This window comes from Colobus angolensis, unplaced genomic scaffold, assembly GCF_000951035.1.
Source record: "Colobus angolensis palliatus isolate OR3802 unplaced genomic scaffold, Cang.pa_1.0 Scaffold27, whole genome shotgun sequence".
NCBI classification, from domain to species: Eukaryota; Metazoa; Chordata; class Mammalia; order Primates; family Cercopithecidae; genus Colobus; species Colobus angolensis.
Window position 1 is genome coordinate 1,082,564 of NW_012115932.1, and position 18,585 is coordinate 1,101,148.

Consider the following 18,585-nt stretch of genomic DNA (forward strand, 5'->3'; position numbering starts at 1 on the left):
CAACAGCCCAATCAGGATGTAGAGCTTTTCCATCATCCTAGGAAGTCCTCTCGTGCCCCTTTCCAGTTAGTCTCCTCCTCCCAACAGAGGTAAGCCATGGCTTGTTTGGTGATTGCTATGTATACCTTATCTCCAGAGAGGGAAACAGGAGAATACAGAGTGGGGCTTTGCTAACAAGGCAAAAACTAAGCTGCACTCACTTAGAAGAGTACACGCCTCCTAGCATTTTGCATCCTGTGTGCCTCACTCACCTCAACCTAGTCCCAGCCCTGTTTGACAGGGTGGCCTGTGACAGAGGCACTAAAATAGATTTGCTTCATACCTAGAAAGTGACATGGCCTGGCCCCACAGTTAGCTAAATCAACTCAGCAAGCCATACACTCCAAGGATTTGCTGAACATCGACTTCAGTGAACATCATGCTCTTAAGTCAGTTCCATTTTCTCCCTATGTAAGCCATTCCTGGCCCATAGATTTCAAAGCTAAAGACAAAAAGTCCCTCCCCTAGGTTCAGGCAGAGTTTGCTGTGACAGCTCCTCAGTGTCATATATAAAACTTTGCTCTTTCTCACATTCCAGGCCTCCCAATATCTAGACACGAGCTCACCAAGTGAACTATTACTCAACCTGGTGAATGAATGTGTGTTCTCATTCTTCACAAGTCCTTGCTATTAGTGGGAACTCTAATTGTGTTCTTCACATATCCTTGTTATTAGTGCATATCTGTGATGCTTGTTTTGTCAAGTTTAGAATAATTCATATATACGTACTTAACTCAAAACTTAGACTGAACTCAATTAAATATTTTCTTGATGGCTCGAAAGGGAGTTGAAAATCTTGCAGTACTCCAAAAGCATCATGAGAATTTTCATTTAACTGATGTAGAATTTCTAACTAGCTAGCTAGTAGAGCATTTCAGTGAATAGAATATCTTATGTGGTCATCCCATAAATTGCATGTTCCATGTACAAGATTTTCGCAATTCCAGTTGGGAGAACTATACTCAGAACTAAGTTTTGGGCTGGGTGCAGTGGCTCACGCCTATAATCCTAGCATTTTGGAAGGCTGAGGTGGGCGGATCACTTGAGGTCAGGAGTTTGAAACCAGCCTGGCCAACATGGTGAAACCCTGCCTCTACTAAAAACACACACAAAAAATTAGCTGTGCATGGTGGAGGGCACCTGTAATCCCAGCTACTTGGGAGGCTGAAGCAGGAGAATCGCTTGAACCCCAGAGGCAGAGATTGTAGTGAACCGAGATCACATCCCTGCACTCTAGCCTGGATGACAGAGCAAGACTCTGTCTCAAAAAACAAAGAAACAAAGGAAAAAACCCAAGTTTTGAATTAAAACCTTATGTAAAAAACTGAGTATCATTTATATAAGAATTCAACTTCCAAAATACACCATGGTAGGTGGAGCATGGGCTTTGGAATCAGCCATACCCACTTAAAGTGAGTGCAGGCTGCTTCCCACCTGAGCCTCAGTTCCCTCGTCTGTGAAATGGGACTAATAATGATATAGATCACATAGGTTTGTTGGGTGGATTAAATAATGATGCACCTGGAGGGCTTCACAAAGCCTGGCATTAGGTGCTCCGTAAGCAGCATTTCCAGAACAGAGCATTAGAGTCAATGATAATTTTACATTCTCACCAAACAAGTGAGACCAATTTAGGGCCTATAGTTTGGTTGTATATTCTCAGACAAGGATCTTAAAGAGATCCTTCAAGTTCAGTTATGGTGTCTCATGGGGTCCAGAGGACAATGGTTGTAGCCAGGGCTCTGGGTCCCCAGCCAGCACCAAGCCAGAGCAGCTCCATTTTGCCTGCTTCACATATGAGCTTCCGTGGCATCTTTCCTTCGGATTGCTGCTCTTAAAGTTAGGAAACCACTGACTTAATCCAACCCCTCATTTCATAGATGTGGAAACTAAGGCTCAAAAACCCTAGGCAGTTGTCGTGTGCACTCAGCAGAGGTCTCCTGACTCCCAGGCCTGTGTGTTCCCAGGACTCCGCCTGTCATAGATGGAAACAACTAACAGTAGAGGAAAGATGACAATGTTGAAGCAGCTGTTGAGTTTTCACATGGTTCTTCCAGCCAATGTCTAGTACTAGAAATGCCTCTTAAGAAAGGAAAGTGGCTGTTTATCTTTTCCCCCATGGCTCCATTTGTGAAACTCTTGGTTGGGGTGTGGAACATCATAGGTGGCAGGAATCCCTATAAAAGGGATATTTGCTTGGAAGTGCTTTATCCTCTTCTGCTAGAGAGTGGCTGCCCCATCTGGTGACTGTGCGCCATCCTGTAGTCACTGACCATACCTCTCTCTGTGACCACCATTTTGCAAACATTCATAGGGCCCCAGTGAGCACGCTCGTAACACTGGGTTCCTAATTATTCTGTCGGCAGAACATCTGCCAGGACTCCACCAGCATCCATTCAGTACTCAGGCACTTACTTTGCCACTCTGTTTTCCAGCCTCTCAACATTGCCTACAGCCACATCTACAGCTCCTACAGGAATTTCGTGGGGCCACCTCATTTCAAGACTATCTGCAGACTCCTGGGTTACCAGGGCATTGCTGTGGTCATGGAGGAACTGCTAAAGATTGTGAAGAGCTTGGTAAGGAAAGGCCTCAGTGTGGCTTGAGATGTGCCCATATGGGTTTGACATAAAAAGGTGTGCTTTTACTTTTTACCTGGCCTGCGAAAACAAATCCCAGGCACTGCAGCTCTGCCTGTAGAAACTGCTCAGGGAGTCCCTTGCCCCATCCCTGGATTGGTCTTACCTACCATTCTGTTACATTTCTGTGCACATTTTGACCTATAGCTGTGCTCCTCATTTTCTGACCCCAAACTCCTTGTATTTGATGACTGAAGTCAGAAATTCTGATTTTATCCTTCAGCGCTTGCCACTGACTGCGCATCCTCCCCAGCTGTGCTCCATTATCTAATTTGAGCAGGGCAAATTCATGACTCCTGTGCTGCCATTTTCCACGCCCTTACCCACGGCAGACATCTCTAATCAATCACCATGCTTCTTTCCCTTGGGATTTCTTGCTAAACACTGCTTCCCATACCGCACTGGCTTCAAGAGAGTTCTGTATCCCTTTACCGCTATATCCCTTTACCACTATTCTGCATCTGCCCCAAATATGGTCATCTGAATTTCATTTAATTTCCTGCAACACTGCTGAAGGCCAAAACATTTAAGATGTTTATGAAAATTTCAAGTGACAAAAGTAATTTATAACCAGATCAGGAATAGCAAATAGGATTAATCTGCTAACTCCAATTCTTTGGCAGCAGCTTTGTGGAACCATGGGTTGTTAAAGATTGTGGAGCTAAATCCAGAGTAAAACAAGAAAATGTGGTAATTGATTCAAGATGTCTGCCTTGGGCACAGGAGGGATGAACATGCCATGAATTTTCCAGGCTGAAATTAAATAGCATGTTTTAATCTCCACAATTTCCTGGCTCCATTTCATTTTAGCTCTTAGTCTGAATCTGATACAAGCATCCTCAGCCCCAGGAAAGACCCTGCACCTAGAAATGTGCCCTCCTTGAAGTCTGTAAGCCCAAAAGAATAATGAGAGAGCTCCTTTTTCAGTCTTATAAAGGCTTATTTTCCCTTATAAAGGTCAAAGGGACTGTTCTCCACCTTTAGGCAAGCCTGCCCCTTCCTCTCAAAGGTCTCAACAAAACCTCCGTAGCCCAGAATTCAGCCCAGAGATGCACACTTGCTGCAGCAGATTATCTCACTTATCTGTACTCTTCTTTTGTCAGCTCCAAGGAACCATTCTCCAGTATGTGAAAACACTGATAGAGGTGATGCCCAAGATATGCCGCTTGCCCCGACATGAGTATGGCTCCCCAGGTTGGTGATAGCAAAACAATCCAGACCCATCCCATGGTGGGGAGGGAGGCTCTGACCATCCACCTTAGAGCGTTTGCTTCTCTAACATGCCAGTGAGCGGGCAGAGTACTGGCTATCCATCCTCCTCCGCCACTAGCTAGAGAGCCTTTTAATCCCTCTGAGCAATGGTATCATCTTGTCAGTGGAGGGAGATGATGCTTGCGGGGCCTGCCTCATGGGACTGCTGGGAAGTTGGAAGAGGACAGCAAATGTCAGCGTGTTTAAATAATGCAGAGCCAGGTTATTAGAAAAGGTACTTATGAGCTCAGCACCTCCAGATCTTCCTCCATCTGCATATTTGGGGAGACCGAGGCTCCAGGCGGTGGTGCCAAGTTGACGTATCTAAGATAAGTCAGGAAATGGACATCTTTGCTGTTTGACCGCTGGGCAGAGAAATAATTATTTCCTTCCTTGAGAGTGAACTGAATACAGGGCCTGGAGAAGAGGGAAAGATGGGGACTGTGACTTGGCATCTGATGTTTCTTTTCAAAACCAAGATGTCTAGTGCTGGATCTGCATGATTGAGAATAGGAAAAAGATAAGGCTAAAATTTCTGGTGTTCAGTCCCAGCTGCCCTACTTACTGCCTGTGTGACTATGGGCATGCCCCTTACCCTCTCTGAGCCTCATCTGAAAACAGGGGTAATAGTGCCTAGTTTATGATATTGTTGTAGTAAATGAGATATTACAGATAAAGTGCTCAGCACAATATCTGACACCTACTAATAAATGTTAATTCCCCTCATGATAGGAATTCAGGCAACTTTGGAGGGACTGGAAAGGGTCCAGTGCTGCCTCATTTGTGTGTGTGTGTGTGTGTGCGCGTGCACGTGTGTTCTGAAAAAGACACGAGCCAGCTTCTCGAACTTTTTCCAGTACTGAGCCCTGAAAGAAATCTCACTCTGGGCATGCAGAGAAGAGGGATGCGTGGTTCGGCTTTTTGCTATCCGAGAGTCAGGTCTGGGGCTGCCACTCAGTCATTGTTTCCCATAGACCCTACTGAGCAGTGTCAACTTCCCACTGACCCATCCCGCTTCTTCTCCCAGGGATCCTGGAGTTCTTCCACCACCAGCTGAAGGACATCATTGAGTATGCAGAGCTCAAAACAGATGTGTTCCAGAGCCTGAGGGAAGTGGGCAATGCCATCCTCTTCTGCCTCCTCATAGAGCAAGCTCTGGTAAGTCCAGAGCCCAAAGGAATTGAGGTATCTCCAGGTTGGAGGGGATGCCAACTCCAACCAGATATTGAGGCTCCTGCAGCATCAATTTGTGCTCTTTTAGTGTAAGCTCACATGCTCTTTTCAGTTCATTTCCAGACAGACATGGATTCCAGTCCTGGCTCTCCCATTCACAATTAGCGCAGTTGTCTAGGTCTTAGTTTGCCATTCCCTCATGTTATGGAAGCAAACTGGGGTCCACTTGCCTGGCGCAGTAGGGGACAAACATCCATGCCGAGGTTTACTGTAGGAGAAAGGAGGGTGTTTATTTTTAAGGTACCAAGGAAGGAGAACTGAGCAGTTTTCACCTAAGACCTCACCTCTCCAGTGGCTTGCAAACAAGGCTTTTTAGAGGCAGGAGTAAATTTCAGGAAAGCAGAAGTTTCAGGCAAAGTTGAAAGTCATTGTATGGAAGTTACACATTGGTTTAGCCCAAAGGGGCAGGCTATCTTGAAGTAGGTGGGGGCTTACAGTCATAGGTAGATTCAGAGAGTTTCTGATTTGCAATTCGGTAAGGAAGAGAAGCTTTAAAATTTAGGGTCAGCAGAAAAGAATGTTAGCTCTGGCTTGTGGGTATGATTTCTTCTTGGCCTCCCAGGAATAAGTTTAGAACAAAGAACTGCGGTCAGAGTTCGGCCTGCAGTTCCCTCTTATCTGAGGTCTGAATGCCAGCACACCTGTTTGGTGTGGGTCCAGGTTTCTGAAAAACAACTCCGGCTCATATGTGAAGATGTTATCTTTAATTTCTGTAGGGAATCAAATGTCCCATGATTCTAGCTTCCTTGGCTGTTGTTTTAAGGTACTATTACCTTCTTGCTTATCAGCTTGCTTATTTACTTCTTAGGGCTAGCTAGATGCCTGGAATTTCCCTTGAAGAAACTCAAAATTTTATTTCCATGCTTAGGTGGGGTGGTGCTGCAGGCCCCTAAGGGGGTTCCCTGCTCCATATCACTCATTAGATAATTATTCCTTGGATACCTGAGGACAGGTACTGTGCTGGGGCATGTAGCAGTGTCCAGCCCTGCCTCCTGTCCTGTCCATATTTACGCTGAAATCATGTGTCTATGGTTACAGCAAGAGCTAGGAGGGGTGAGTGCAGGGTCCCGTGGGAACAGGAGACAGAGAACTCGATGTGTTGTTCTTGGAGCTGAGGAAGGACTTCTCCGGGGAGGTGGCCTGGAGAATGAGCAGGAATTTGCCTGGTGAAGCTGTCCCAGCCCGAGGGGAGAACATGCACTGTTATCTTCATTTTTTATGATGGGGGACAATTGTTTTACCTTGCAGGATAGTTTCAAGGCTGGAAAGATACACCACATGTAAAGCTCATGCAGTAAGAACTAAACCATCGGTACATCGATAGTGTTGTCATATTGAACAAAGCACACCCCCCCATACATCTCCCTCTCAGGACCCCGCAGAACCGGCACACTCTTCTTCCTACATGACCACTTGGATTTGCTCTGCCTCACGGCTGACTCAGAGGCTGTGTTCTCCTCCTTCCTCCCCAAGGTGCTCCCAGTGGGCCCAGTCCTACGGGTATCAGGGTAACAGAGACAGCCTAGAGCAGAAGGAAACAGAAGGATGTTACTCTGGGGTGCATCATTCTCAGGACCTAGTGGGAAACTCTTTCAGCATCCATCCACTCATTCAGCAAGAGGTGTGGCGAGCCTCTTCATTGCCAGGAGCAGTTCTAGGTTGTGGATAAATGGCCATGAGTAAGAGACAGAGTTTTACCATTTTTATTCCAGAGAAGGAAACGAGCAAAGTCATAAAAATCAGATTGTGGTTGCAGATGGGGAGGGGAGCTGTGAAGGAATACACAGGATTACAGGATAAAGGGAGAGTGACTGTGTCAGAGAGAGATGTGCTGTTTTTGAAGAGGATAGAGCTTGGTCTTTAAGGGACAAGGAGGACCTCATAGTGAGCTGGTGCCAAGGGGACAGAGGTAAGAGCCGTGGAGGGAGGCAGCCAGTCAGCAGGTCACTGGGGCCTCATGGGCCACTGCAGGATACCATGTGAGCAGCAGGTAAGGGGGTCTGCTTGGCTGTTTTCAAAGGCCTGGGGGCTATTGGGAGAGTGAAGGACAAGTCTCTTCCAGTCTAGAGCCCATCTTGGAGGCAGTAGGTGCTTGGAGAATAGACGGGAGGGGAAAGGAAGAGCCTGGAACAAAGAGAGATAATGGAGCTTCTGAATCAGAACCAGAAAGGATGCCTTGCCTCTAATTGTCTTTGTGACTTGGGATGAACCAGTTCATTTCATCCCTCAGTGCCCCCATCCCTAAAATGAGTGACTTGGACCTGCCGCTCTCAAACTCACCCTGAGAGACTCTGAAATGGGGACTGTTTGCTCTTCCTCTGTAAGGAGTAATTGCTTGTTACCCCTTAAATGGACTCTCCAGACAACTAATTGATAGGTTTTTTACACAGATCAGCAGACCCAGGTTGCTATAGCAATGTAGCCTTCAGAAGTCACAGGGATACATAGGGACAACTTCTGAAGGCCTCAGGGGCACCAGGAACAGTGGAGGTCGGGGTGGGGGTGGTCCCTGAAGCCTCAGTCCCTGAGTGTCTCCTGTTAAGCACCTCTCTTCATGAGGAACTGTGACTCAGAGACCATCAATTCAGCTTCCCCTATTCAGACTCCAGGAGGCAGACTATTGATGGGGGCTGCAAGGAAAGGACAACTTCCTCAGGCACCGTCTGGGTGGTCACTCGCGTGTATCACTGAGGACAACAGGACACTCAGTATCAATGACCTTCAGAGCTGAGACAGACCCCCCTACAGCATGAATGTTTCAACTCCTATTCATAAGTGAGAAAACAGAGAACCAGAGAGAGGAGGAACTCACCTGAGGTCATACAGCATAGCAGCAGCAGAGGTGGAAGAACTAAAGCACAGGTTTCCAGTATTGATGATCCCAGTCCTTGGGGGCTAGGGGTCGGGGAAGGGTGGGGAACACAGAGCAGGGATTAGGCTCACTGAAGTCCACACTCCCCTTTCTACTTAGACAGCTGGAGAGATCTCCAAGCCTAGACAGTGCTTTCTGAGATTAGAATGAAGCATGAACTTTCTGGAGGTTTTTTTTTAGTTTAGGAAGCTAGAATTAAATACTTAAATGACATACCAATTGTTCTCAATGAAAGAGGACTACTAATTGCCAAAAAAAAAAAAGAAAAGAAAGATGCCTAATGGCCATTGTAGAAGAAAGGCTGTGTAAACTGTGGAATATTCATTCTCGTGGAAAACTCTGAGGCAGGTAAAAATAAGCTGATAAAGTAGCTTTGCACATACCAAGATAAAAAATAGTGAAAGATACAATATTGAGCTTAAAAAAAGTTTTAAGACACACATGATGCCATAGATGTAAACAAAAAATAAACCCCACAAATAACACTGCATTGAAAAAGATCTGGCAAAAAAGCATACCGAGTAGTTAACAATCATTTTCTCTAGGTATTTGGGAGGAATCCAGGATTAGAGGTCAACAGGGACTTTTTAGCCTTATCTGGAATGTCTTAATTTCTTACAAGGAAAGCATATTCATGTATTATTATTGACCTATCATTTTAAAATAGTATATGCTAGTTTTAGAAAACTGGGAAGTACCAGAAAGTGCAAAGGAATAAGTAAGAAATCTCTTGCCCCCTTTACTTTTCCATATTTTGTCTTTTTCTAATAGATTTTCAGAGGTCTTTCTGGTTGTAGCTTCCATAATACCTTCTCATTCTGTGGTTTGCATTTAAAAAAAAAAAACTGAGATTAATATATCATTGATAGGTAGAGGGATATAAATTGAACAGTTGATGACTTGGACAAAGGTATTTTCCTCATTAAGTTAGGTGCTTATAAATATTTCTCAAAATTCAGGGTGCAGTATTAGTACAGAAACCCAGGTACCTGTGACATTATTTTTCTGGTTTTGGGTTTTTATAGGGTATTCTGGTGGTTTCAATTAAGATATTACAGTCAAATGCATAAATCTTAAGTGTACAGGTTGCTGAAGGCACACGTCCATGTAGCCCAGGTCTAGACGCAGAACATTTACAGTATCATAGATGGTTCTTTCATGCCCTCTTCGGTGTTCCGCAAGGAATCATGGTTCTGAGTTCTATTTCCAGAGATAATGTTGCTTGTCCTTGAATTTCATATAGAGTTATTTAGTATGTTTGTTCCACAAGGAATCGTGGTTCTGAGTTCTATTTCCAGAGGTAATGTTGCTTGTCCTTGAACTTCATATAGCGTTATCTAGTGTGTTTTCCCTTTCCTTTCTGACCTCTGTTGTTCAAGATTACATTTGAGATTCATCCATGTTATAGATGATCCATTTTTTATTACTGAATCAATTACTCTAGTATTCTCATTGCATGAACAGACTAACTGAATCATCCATTTTACTGTGGGTGGACATTTGGGTTGTTTATAGTTTGGTACTATTATGAATAATGGTGTCATGAATATTCTTGTACATGTGTTTTGCTGTATGTATGCTCCTGTTTTTATTAAGGAAATACCTATTAGGTTAGCTTCAAAGCAGTTTTGCAAATTATACCAATTTATACTCGCATGCAGCAGTATATGAGAGTTATAACTTCTCTGCAGCCTCATGAACAATTTGTGCCTCTTTAATCATAGCCATTCTGGTGGGGGATGTCGTATTTCACTATGATTTTGATTTCCCTAATGATGCTGATTCTCCTTCCACATGCTACTAACCATTTGGACACCATCTTTTGTGAAGTGCTGGTCAACATTCTTGCCTTTTTAAGTCATCTTTCTTATGGATTTGTGGCCATTATATATTATGGATACATGTATTGCAGATATATTACTCTGGCTTGTGTCTTGGTGAATAGAAGTTCTTCAGGCTTAGTGTAGTTATTTTTTTCCCTTACGGTTGATACTCTTGTGACTTGTTTAGAAAACCTCTCCTACTCTCACGCATGAAGATAGGCTATCCTCAGAAAGTTTTAGAGGTTAGTCTTTCAAGGCTAAACAGACCTTTAAGTCCATATTATTCACCTAGAATTGATGCTTGTGTTTAATGGGAGGTATAAATCTTTTATTTCCAGATTGTTCTGGCACTACTTCTTGAAAAGACCTTCCTCCTGCAGTCTGTAGTGGTAGTGCTGTGTCTTTTATCTCGTGTCCATAAATGGTCTGGTCATCACAGCCTCTTAATATTTGTTGGATCTAATCTGAAACATATAAAAATACTTAAATACTGATTTGTATCAGGTTTTTAAAGGAAATTCTTCCCTGGGAAATCAGAAAGTGGTCATTAGGGAAATAGCAATCACTAAGTTTTTGTTCAAATTTTGTGTGGTTTTCTAGACTTCGGGCCATTGTTATGCCAGCATACACCAGGAGAGGGACCTGTTTGTACATGTGAGGGAGGGCGGGCCCGTGTCCCTGGGAGGGACAGAGCCGTTTAGTCTGCCTTTTACTGCAAGGCCTCTTGCCTCTGCCTTCATCTCTGTTACTTCTGTCCTTATTTTATTAGAGTGGACCACAGAAACACTCCAGTCAGTCCTTTGAGAGCATTACTGCCCTCACGAGAGATGAGGCGAGTCTAGACCCAAACTCACAAATCCAAATGCCAGTCAGATCTGGAAAAGCCCCCAGAGACCATCCAGGGTCGGTTTCTCAACCTCAGTACCACTGACATTTGGAGCCAGATAATCTTTTAGGGGGTTGCCCTGGGCTTTATAGGATGTCAAACAGCATTTATTGCCTGACATTCCTTAGGAGGGCAAAACCTCCCTCTGTTGAAAACCACTCATCTAGCGCAACCTCACATTTTCTAGATAGGAAAACCGAGGCCCCAAGAGGGAGCTGATTTTCCCAGCCTAACAGCTAGTGCAGGAGTCTGGATGAAAACCAGATGCCCCTTGGAATCCAAAGATCCTTCAGGTTAGCATATTACAGTACAGAGAGATGCCCAGCTGAGCTTTGCCAGTTGTTTTTGTTCTTTTCAATAGTTTCATCCCCACATCTGACCTTCTGTCTCCTACTTCTACCTTTTAATGTCTTTCCTCTAATTGTTTTTATTACACAATTGAAATAAATTCATTGATTGAAAACTCAGAGAAGCAGAAAGAAGAAACCATTTTGTCACACTAAGATGACCTCTGTTCCCTTTTTTTTTTTTTTTTTTTTTTTAAAGACGGAGTCTTACTCTGTTACCGGGGCTAGAGTGCAGTGGCGTGATCTCGGCTCACTATAACCTCCACCTCCCGAGTTCAAGCGATTCTCCTGCCTCAGCCTCCTGAGTAGCTGGGGTTACAGGCATGCACCACCATGCCCAGCTAATTTTTGTATTTTTAGTAGAAGAGATGAGGGTTCACTGTGTTGGCCAGGCTGGTCTTGAACTCCTCACCTCAAGTGATCTGCCCACCTTGGCCTCCCGAAGTGCTGGGATCACAGGCATGAGCCACCACACCCGGCCAACCGATATTCTTCCAGATGTTTTTATGTTCTAGCAGATTTTCCCATATAAAATTAGTAGTTATAAAAGCAGTACTCACCAAGGTAAGAAGAGTGACTACCTCTATGAGGTGTGATGGGTGACAGGGGCGTGGGAGAAGTATCTCTCACTTTTTAGACTTTATTGTTTAGATTTATTGCATTAAATATTTATTACTTTTTTCCTTAAAAGGAAAGACTCATATGTAGCAAATGTATACAATTCAAATGCATGGAAAGTAAAAAAGTGAAAGCCCCATCTCAACCACCCCTCTCAGACCGTCACTCCATACGCCCACCTGTGCTTGATCCAGGATGATTTTACCTGTCACTCTGAGAAAAGACTCCTCCAGCTGCCCAAGAAGCATATCCTGTCCCTTTGCCCAGGCACCCACAAGTAATGCCTCTGGCCTTTCTGTATCAGTGTTTCTTAGCCCAGACACAGATTATGTTTTTGGTTGAAAATGATCCACGCTTTGTGGAATGGAGGCACTTTGACTCCCAATAATACCCTTCCTTTGTGTGAGTTTATGATTTTTAAGTATATTTACATCTTTTCAGACATGGCTTTATCTGAAAAACAAACCTGTTAGTGTGAACATATCAGGACTCGGGAAAAAATGGTCTGAGAGGTAAGAGTCACTGGTTCCACAGACAAGACCAAGAGCCCCCATGGGCCAGGCAGAGTGTGAGACTCCAGGGCATAGCCCATCCCTGATGGCACTGTTCACCACCCACCCGCCGGTTTTCAGCATAGAGGGTTAGCCTCCAAGCCCTCCAGGGGTGGGGTTCAAGCCACCACGCCTGGCCAGACCGAGATATTTTCAGAGCTCCACACTTGACTCTGATGTGCAGCCAGAGTAGAGGATCTCTGATCTAGAAGCATCTTCTTGGACTAGAGCTGCCAGACTTTTGACATGGATGCTTAGTTGTCATAGTTCTTGCCACATCTGCAGATCACTGGTTCTGTTATTTACATAATCCTTTTAATGAAACTTAATTTTAAAAGGAAACCATCACTTGCATTAAAAAAAAAAAAAATCATCTCTTGCCATCATTAGAAAGCAACCAGAGTAATACATTCAACCAAAATACAGCAAAGTCATGTAATTCCAGCTGCTGCCTGCCCAGATCTCTGAACACAAGCCCTACTCCCTCTTTGATAAAAACAAGATTAGTAAATATTAGGTGCTAACATGTGCTGGTTTCAAATGGAAACTTTCTCATTAAGGTTGTCAGAAAGATTGACAGGAAACTGAAAAAGGAAAGAATTTGCTCACTGTGTGGCTCATTACAATTAAATCACATTTCCTTGTATGCCCAATTTCCACTTTAGGAAATGCTAACCTTGGAAGACATTGGCATATACTTGAGGGAAGGGAAAGCCCACTTTCTAGACCACAGTTTCTTGGCTGTAGATCTTTCCTAGTTGACCAGATATTATTCTGATCCAGAATAAGAAGTCTATTATCCCCTTGACAATTCAGGGGACAGGGGAAGGGGTTGGAGATGAAACATGGTAATATACAGCACTATTCAAGCAAGGCATAGATTGACAGAAGATCACATACAATCAGGTAAGATTAAAGTACTGATAGATTTAGCGAGGGCTACCAAGAGCTGCTGGAAATGAGGGACCAGTGGAATAGGAGCAGAGGCACTGTCTCTCGGTTGAGGCTTCCACTGCACCTGGAGTCCCAAAGGAGGGCTGGAAGCTGCGACTTGTACATTCTGTGCAAGGGAGAGGGTCATGGTGGAAATGGGAAGCCTAATTTCTTGCCTGCCTCACAGGCTCTGTATCCTTGGGGCTTAATATCAGTATGCGGGAAACACATTATGTGCCTCCATATAAGGGAATGTTTAGAACACTAAGCTCTCTGGTTAGGCCCAGCTCCCCATCTCCCTCCTGCTAGAAAATCCAGGCAGTGATCCCTGTGGGGTTGCCTGGACCTCCCATTTCCAGCTCCTTTCTCCACACAAAAACATAATGCATTAGTGTTATTTGTCTTTTTGTTGCCTCAAAAATCAGAGTTAAAGGTTAAGAAAATACTGGTTTGATTATTCTCTTTAGGAAATCAGCTAAAAATGGTAGTTTTTCACTCAACTGTGAACAGAACCCTAAAGGTAGAGTCTAATGCCATTCTGCATAAATCTGACATTCTTAGGATCATATTGAATCTTTTTAAAATATATACACGGAATCTTTATGGTAGCCTGTAGCCAAGAGAAATCAAGTCTCCAGTTAGCCTCATAGACTAAGTGAGTTGGGAACACTTAAGGTTTTTGATATTTGATGGAATCCCTCAGTTTTAAAATTGATGTTCATCAGTTTTAAATTAAGTATAATACAAAAACAAAATTAAGACAGAAAGCAATGCAAAAATAAAACATGAATCCCTTGAATTCTGATGTGACTTCCTTACAGTAAAATATTTTTTTGCATCCTGACTCTAGAAACCTGTTTTGCTTTTACTGTCAGCACAGCAATTTTACAGTAGACAGACCGTGGTTGTTAATCACCTACTGATTATTTCTCTTATAGTTATCATATAGTGGGAATAACAAGCATTCACATGGCACTTGGTACATGCAAAGTTACTGAATCCTAACTTTCACTTATTAACTCCTCCCAGAGAGAAACTTCTGCAGAAGCACAAGCTCCTGGCAGTTCTCCAAGGAGGGATCATTGAAGTTCGTTGTTTTTGTATAGTAATTGCATATTATTCACACTTTGAAAAACTCATCATGATTAGATCCTGGTTCCAAAAAAAGCTGTAAAAGAAATATTTTAAGAACAATTGAGGAAATTTTTGTCTTGACTACATCGTATATGATATTAGGAAAATTTTAAATTTAGGGGATCACGATTCTGAGGTTACACAGGAGGGTGTCCTTGTTTTTAGGAGTTGCATGCTTAGGTGTTGAAGGCTGAAGTGACTCAGTGTCTTCCATTTACTCTCAAATGACTCCATAAAATAAAGCAAATATGTCAAAGTGTTCATTGTGACTGTACGTCAAGGGTATAAGGATATTATTCCTTCAAATATTTTATATGTTTAGAATTTTTCCTAATGTGAAGTTGAAGTGGGAGACATATAAACCTTATCAGGGATCAAAAAGTTAAGAAGGAAAGGGGTTAAAGCAGACAAGGTCGTGATGTATGAAGAGGAAAGTCATGAGGGTTTTCGTCTTTTCCAGCTACTCTGCTAGTTGGTAAGATTTATTCTTGGTAACATATATCCCGGAGCTACATCTGGCCTCATTTAAAAAATTTATAGAGGCATTTGCTAGCACCGAAGTCAGCCGTGACTCACAGGCTGACCACCTATTTGATTCACCATCAGGAAATACCAGTTTAAGATCCAAGAAAAGCAAATGAAGCCAGGGAAGCTGGCCAGTCCAAATTAGAGGCCAGTGAGTGGCCTTAGGAGAACACCTCTGGCAGCCACCCTCCTCCCATTGGCCGTGGGGGGAAGGTTTGCCATCTGCTTCAGGAATACTAACACACAACAATGCCTTCTCCCTATGCTCTGTTTAAGAGAAATGTCTCAAACCCAGCTCCGCTGAGGGTCACTGCCTTTCCATGCTTGAGCCGAGAGAGGGGCATGCCTTAGCATTAACAGCAAAGGGCTCTTCATACAATGATAAATCAGGTTTTTACTCTCCAGCTTAAAACTGACAGGTGGATTCTTGTTATTCTTAAAATTCAAACTCCCAACTTTGACCCACAAGGCTCAGAAGATTTCAGCCATGCCTATTCCACCAACTTATCTATTATTACCACTCTGCCTGGCTGCACAACCCAACCACATGGCATACTCTCAAGTTACAGAGAAAGAAACTGAGGTTCACTGCAGGTCTGCATCAGGGCAAGACTGAATCTCATTGTCCTTGGCTTCTACCTTAAGGCTTGTTGACGTTTATCACCTTGGCCTTGTAATTCAAGAGCACCAAGAACACCCCCTCAGTCCCCAAGAAAGAGCACCTCCACTTTCTATCATAGTATCTGAAATGCTGTTAGAGACTCACTCCAGGGGTTTGGAATGTTATCTGATCTTTATTTTTTATTTATTTACTTATTTATTTTGAGATGGAGTCTCACTCTGTCGCCTGGGCTGGGTGCAGTGGCACAATCTCGGCTCACTGCAGCCTCCACCTCCGGGGTTCAAGTGATTCTCCTGCCTCAGCCTCTTGAGTAGCTGGGATTACAGGTGAGTGCCATCACACCCAGCTAATTTTTGTATTTATTTAGTAGAGACGAGACTTCACCACGTTGGCCAGGCTGGTCTTGAACACCTGACCTTATGATCCACCTGCCTCGGTATCCCAAAGTGCTGGGATTACAGGCGTGAGCCACCAGGCCCACCCTGATCTTTAGAAGGCCCCACTAAAATGGGGTTGCTGAGATGTGCTGGGAGAAAGAGCATGCTCTGAGAGCTGGTACTTTAGTGAATATTCATTTATCAAGTAATTTTGAGGAGTAGGATGCTCGTTTTAAAAAGGATGTAGGATAACTAAAAATAGGCCCAAAAAATCCAGATAGAAGCTTTGTACTGCACATGGGAAGATGCTAATAGTATATACTAAATGATAAAAATAGATTACAGAAGAGTAGGTATATTCTGTTCTTATTTTAAAATATATGCTGAAATGGTATGTGCAGAGAAGAACTTGGCAGTTCAAATTCTGGAAAAGGCTATTAGCAGTGGTGACTCCTGGGTGGTGGAGTTATATGTTTTTTTCCTCCTCTAAAAAGTTTATCTGCATTTTCTAATTTTTTGAAAGTGAACATAAAGATAGCCAATAAAAAAAGAGGCTAAAGTGGCAATCATTAAGATGTATCTAAAGTTAGTAATTTTCCAGAGGACAGTCTTTGCCTAGGGGCTAAATTAAGTATTTGGTGCACTCCCAGAAGAAAATGACTAATTTCAAGTCAAATACCACATGTAAGGTAACTAGATTATTAATGATGATGGTCACTGGAAATCAAGAACAGCAGATTTGCAGTTTGAATGCCACTGCCCCCTTCGAGTTCACCATGGCTGTCGATCAATCCTGCTGCACTGAGTTGGTGTCAGAATCCTCTCCAAAAGCCACTGCTGCCTCTCAATAGTGGCTGATATATGAGGTGACCCCAGGGCCATCACTAGGACACATGTTGCCTTCAGGAAATCATAAAAAGGTATCCTTCCTCAAGATATTTCACCTCTTTCTTTTTACATATATTTTTAAAGAATAACATCTGCTAGAAAGTGATTTAAACAATCTCTGATTTCTGCAGTGTGCTTGGCATTCCCTAGGATGTGATGTCCTTGGATACGGATACTATACTTGCTACATAAACGATACCCAGCAGCCTTGGGTGATAAATTCCTCCCATCCCCCCAAAATAAGCACAAACCCTGACAAGATGGTATCATTGTCTCCCAGCAAAAGCAGCAATGATCTGAGACCCCTGGAAACTGCCTGTTGTTCCAGCATTCCAGGTGCTGGCATTTGTCCTGCTTTGGTATCCGGGCAGTGGCTTGCATCCCAAAATGCCCATTTCCACCTGGTCAGATGCACAGTCCTGTACAGCAAGGCAATGCAGCAAAGCCCAGGACACTAACTGGATAGGGCTCACCAGTCAGCTGTTCGTTTTTCAAGGCAGCGTGGGGAAAGGAGGACTGGGGGTCTCTGTTCCAATTAAATTGCGAACTTAATTCATTTTTATTTCCAGTCTGTGAATTTGCTAATTGCACATTCCAGTCACTTGTAAAAAACACAGTTAGTTCCTGGGGTCTTTGCTGATGCATCGACTGCATTGCAAGCCCAGCCTCTCCCTCCCGGCACCATTATGGTTCTGAAGGAGACTCATTCTAGGGGACAGAGTCTGCTGCCTAATGATGAGTAACGGAAACTCATGCTGGGGACATTTACTACCCAGAACATTCTAAGTGACCACTTGGAGTTTTAAAATCAGCATTCCCAACTTGAGACTTGTTAAAGAAACCCAAAAATCCTCATGCCTGTGTCTCATCTAAGACTATAAGACTCAGCAAGTAGAACACAGTGAGATTGATATTAAAGAAGGTGATTGCCTGGTAGGCCGGATGGCCACTTGGAGATAAGAGCAGGCCTTTGGCAACAAGACAATCCTGAAAGGCCGTAGCTCTGGTTTATCACCCATTTCTTCATTTAATAAGAAATATCACTCTATTTGCTTATACTCTGCCTGTGTCCAAAGGAAGACACCATGCCTATCAAAGAACTGGTGTCATTAAGTCTGGAGACTCTTACACGGAATGAGACCAAGGGGAAGGGCAGGGTGAGTTGCATGAGGCTCTCTCAGCCTGATTTCCGGTTGATTTCCATGGTCTCCACTGGAAAGCATATATCTTTGAATTCAGAAATCTTGGGTTCAAGTCTTGCCTCTATACTGTATAGCTATGAGACTCTGTTATATTCTCTAAGCCTAGCTTGTACAATCCATGGCCCAAGATGACTTTGAATGCAGCCTGACCTAAACTCATAAATTTTCTTAAAACGTTATGAGATTTTGTTTTGTTTTGTTTTGTTTTTTTAGCTCATCAGCTGTCATTAGTGTATTTTATTTTTATGTGTGGCCGAAGACAATTCTTCTTCCAGTATGGCCCAGGGAAGCCAAAAGGTGGGACACTCCTTCTCTAAGCCTTAGTTTCCACACCTGAAAAGTGCTGGGACTAAGGAGCTACCTCACAGAGTTCTTAGTGTTAAATGAAGTAATGAATGCAAAGTCTCCAATGTTTAAGAAGCAGGTCCTCAGTTACCAAGAGCCCCCTTTCCTCCTCTTGCCATGAGCAAAGAGACTTGAATCAGCCTTTTTTCTAAGCTGCGTAAGAACTGAAAGCCTGGCTCACTGACTGCCCATAGCACTGTGGCCCACACTCCTCACAAGCCCAAGCCAAGGATGCCCTACTCCTTTCCTATCAGCTACCTCATTTTATCCCCGATTTCATCCTCCTTCTGAATGGGATGG

At 43.5% G+C, this 18,585-nt stretch overlaps 1 protein-coding gene and 1 long non-coding RNA gene across 4 annotated transcripts in view; one reads left to right on the forward strand and one right to left on the reverse strand.

Annotated features, from left to right (window-relative positions):
* The window catches only part of CYFIP2 (cytoplasmic FMR1 interacting protein 2), a 131,938-nt gene that overhangs the window by 88,326 nt on the left and 25,027 nt on the right, over positions 1–18,585 (forward strand). For all 3 annotated transcript variants that reach the window (XM_011947677.1, XM_011947678.1, XM_011947679.1), the window contains 3 exons: positions 2,475–2,618; positions 3,782–3,872; positions 4,957–5,087. In XM_011947677.1, the coding sequence (XP_011803067.1) occupies positions 2,475–2,618; positions 3,782–3,872; positions 4,957–5,087 (366 nt within the window). The remainder of the gene's footprint in view (positions 1–2,474; positions 2,619–3,781; positions 3,873–4,956; positions 5,088–18,585) is intronic.
* On the reverse strand, positions 6,843–9,026 carry LOC105515770. The gene is made up of 3 exons (XR_001002385.1): positions 8,864–9,026; positions 7,975–8,821; positions 6,843–7,849 (listed from the first exon to the last, which is right to left on the reverse strand). It is a non-coding gene; the product is annotated as an uncharacterized LOC105515770 (long non-coding RNA).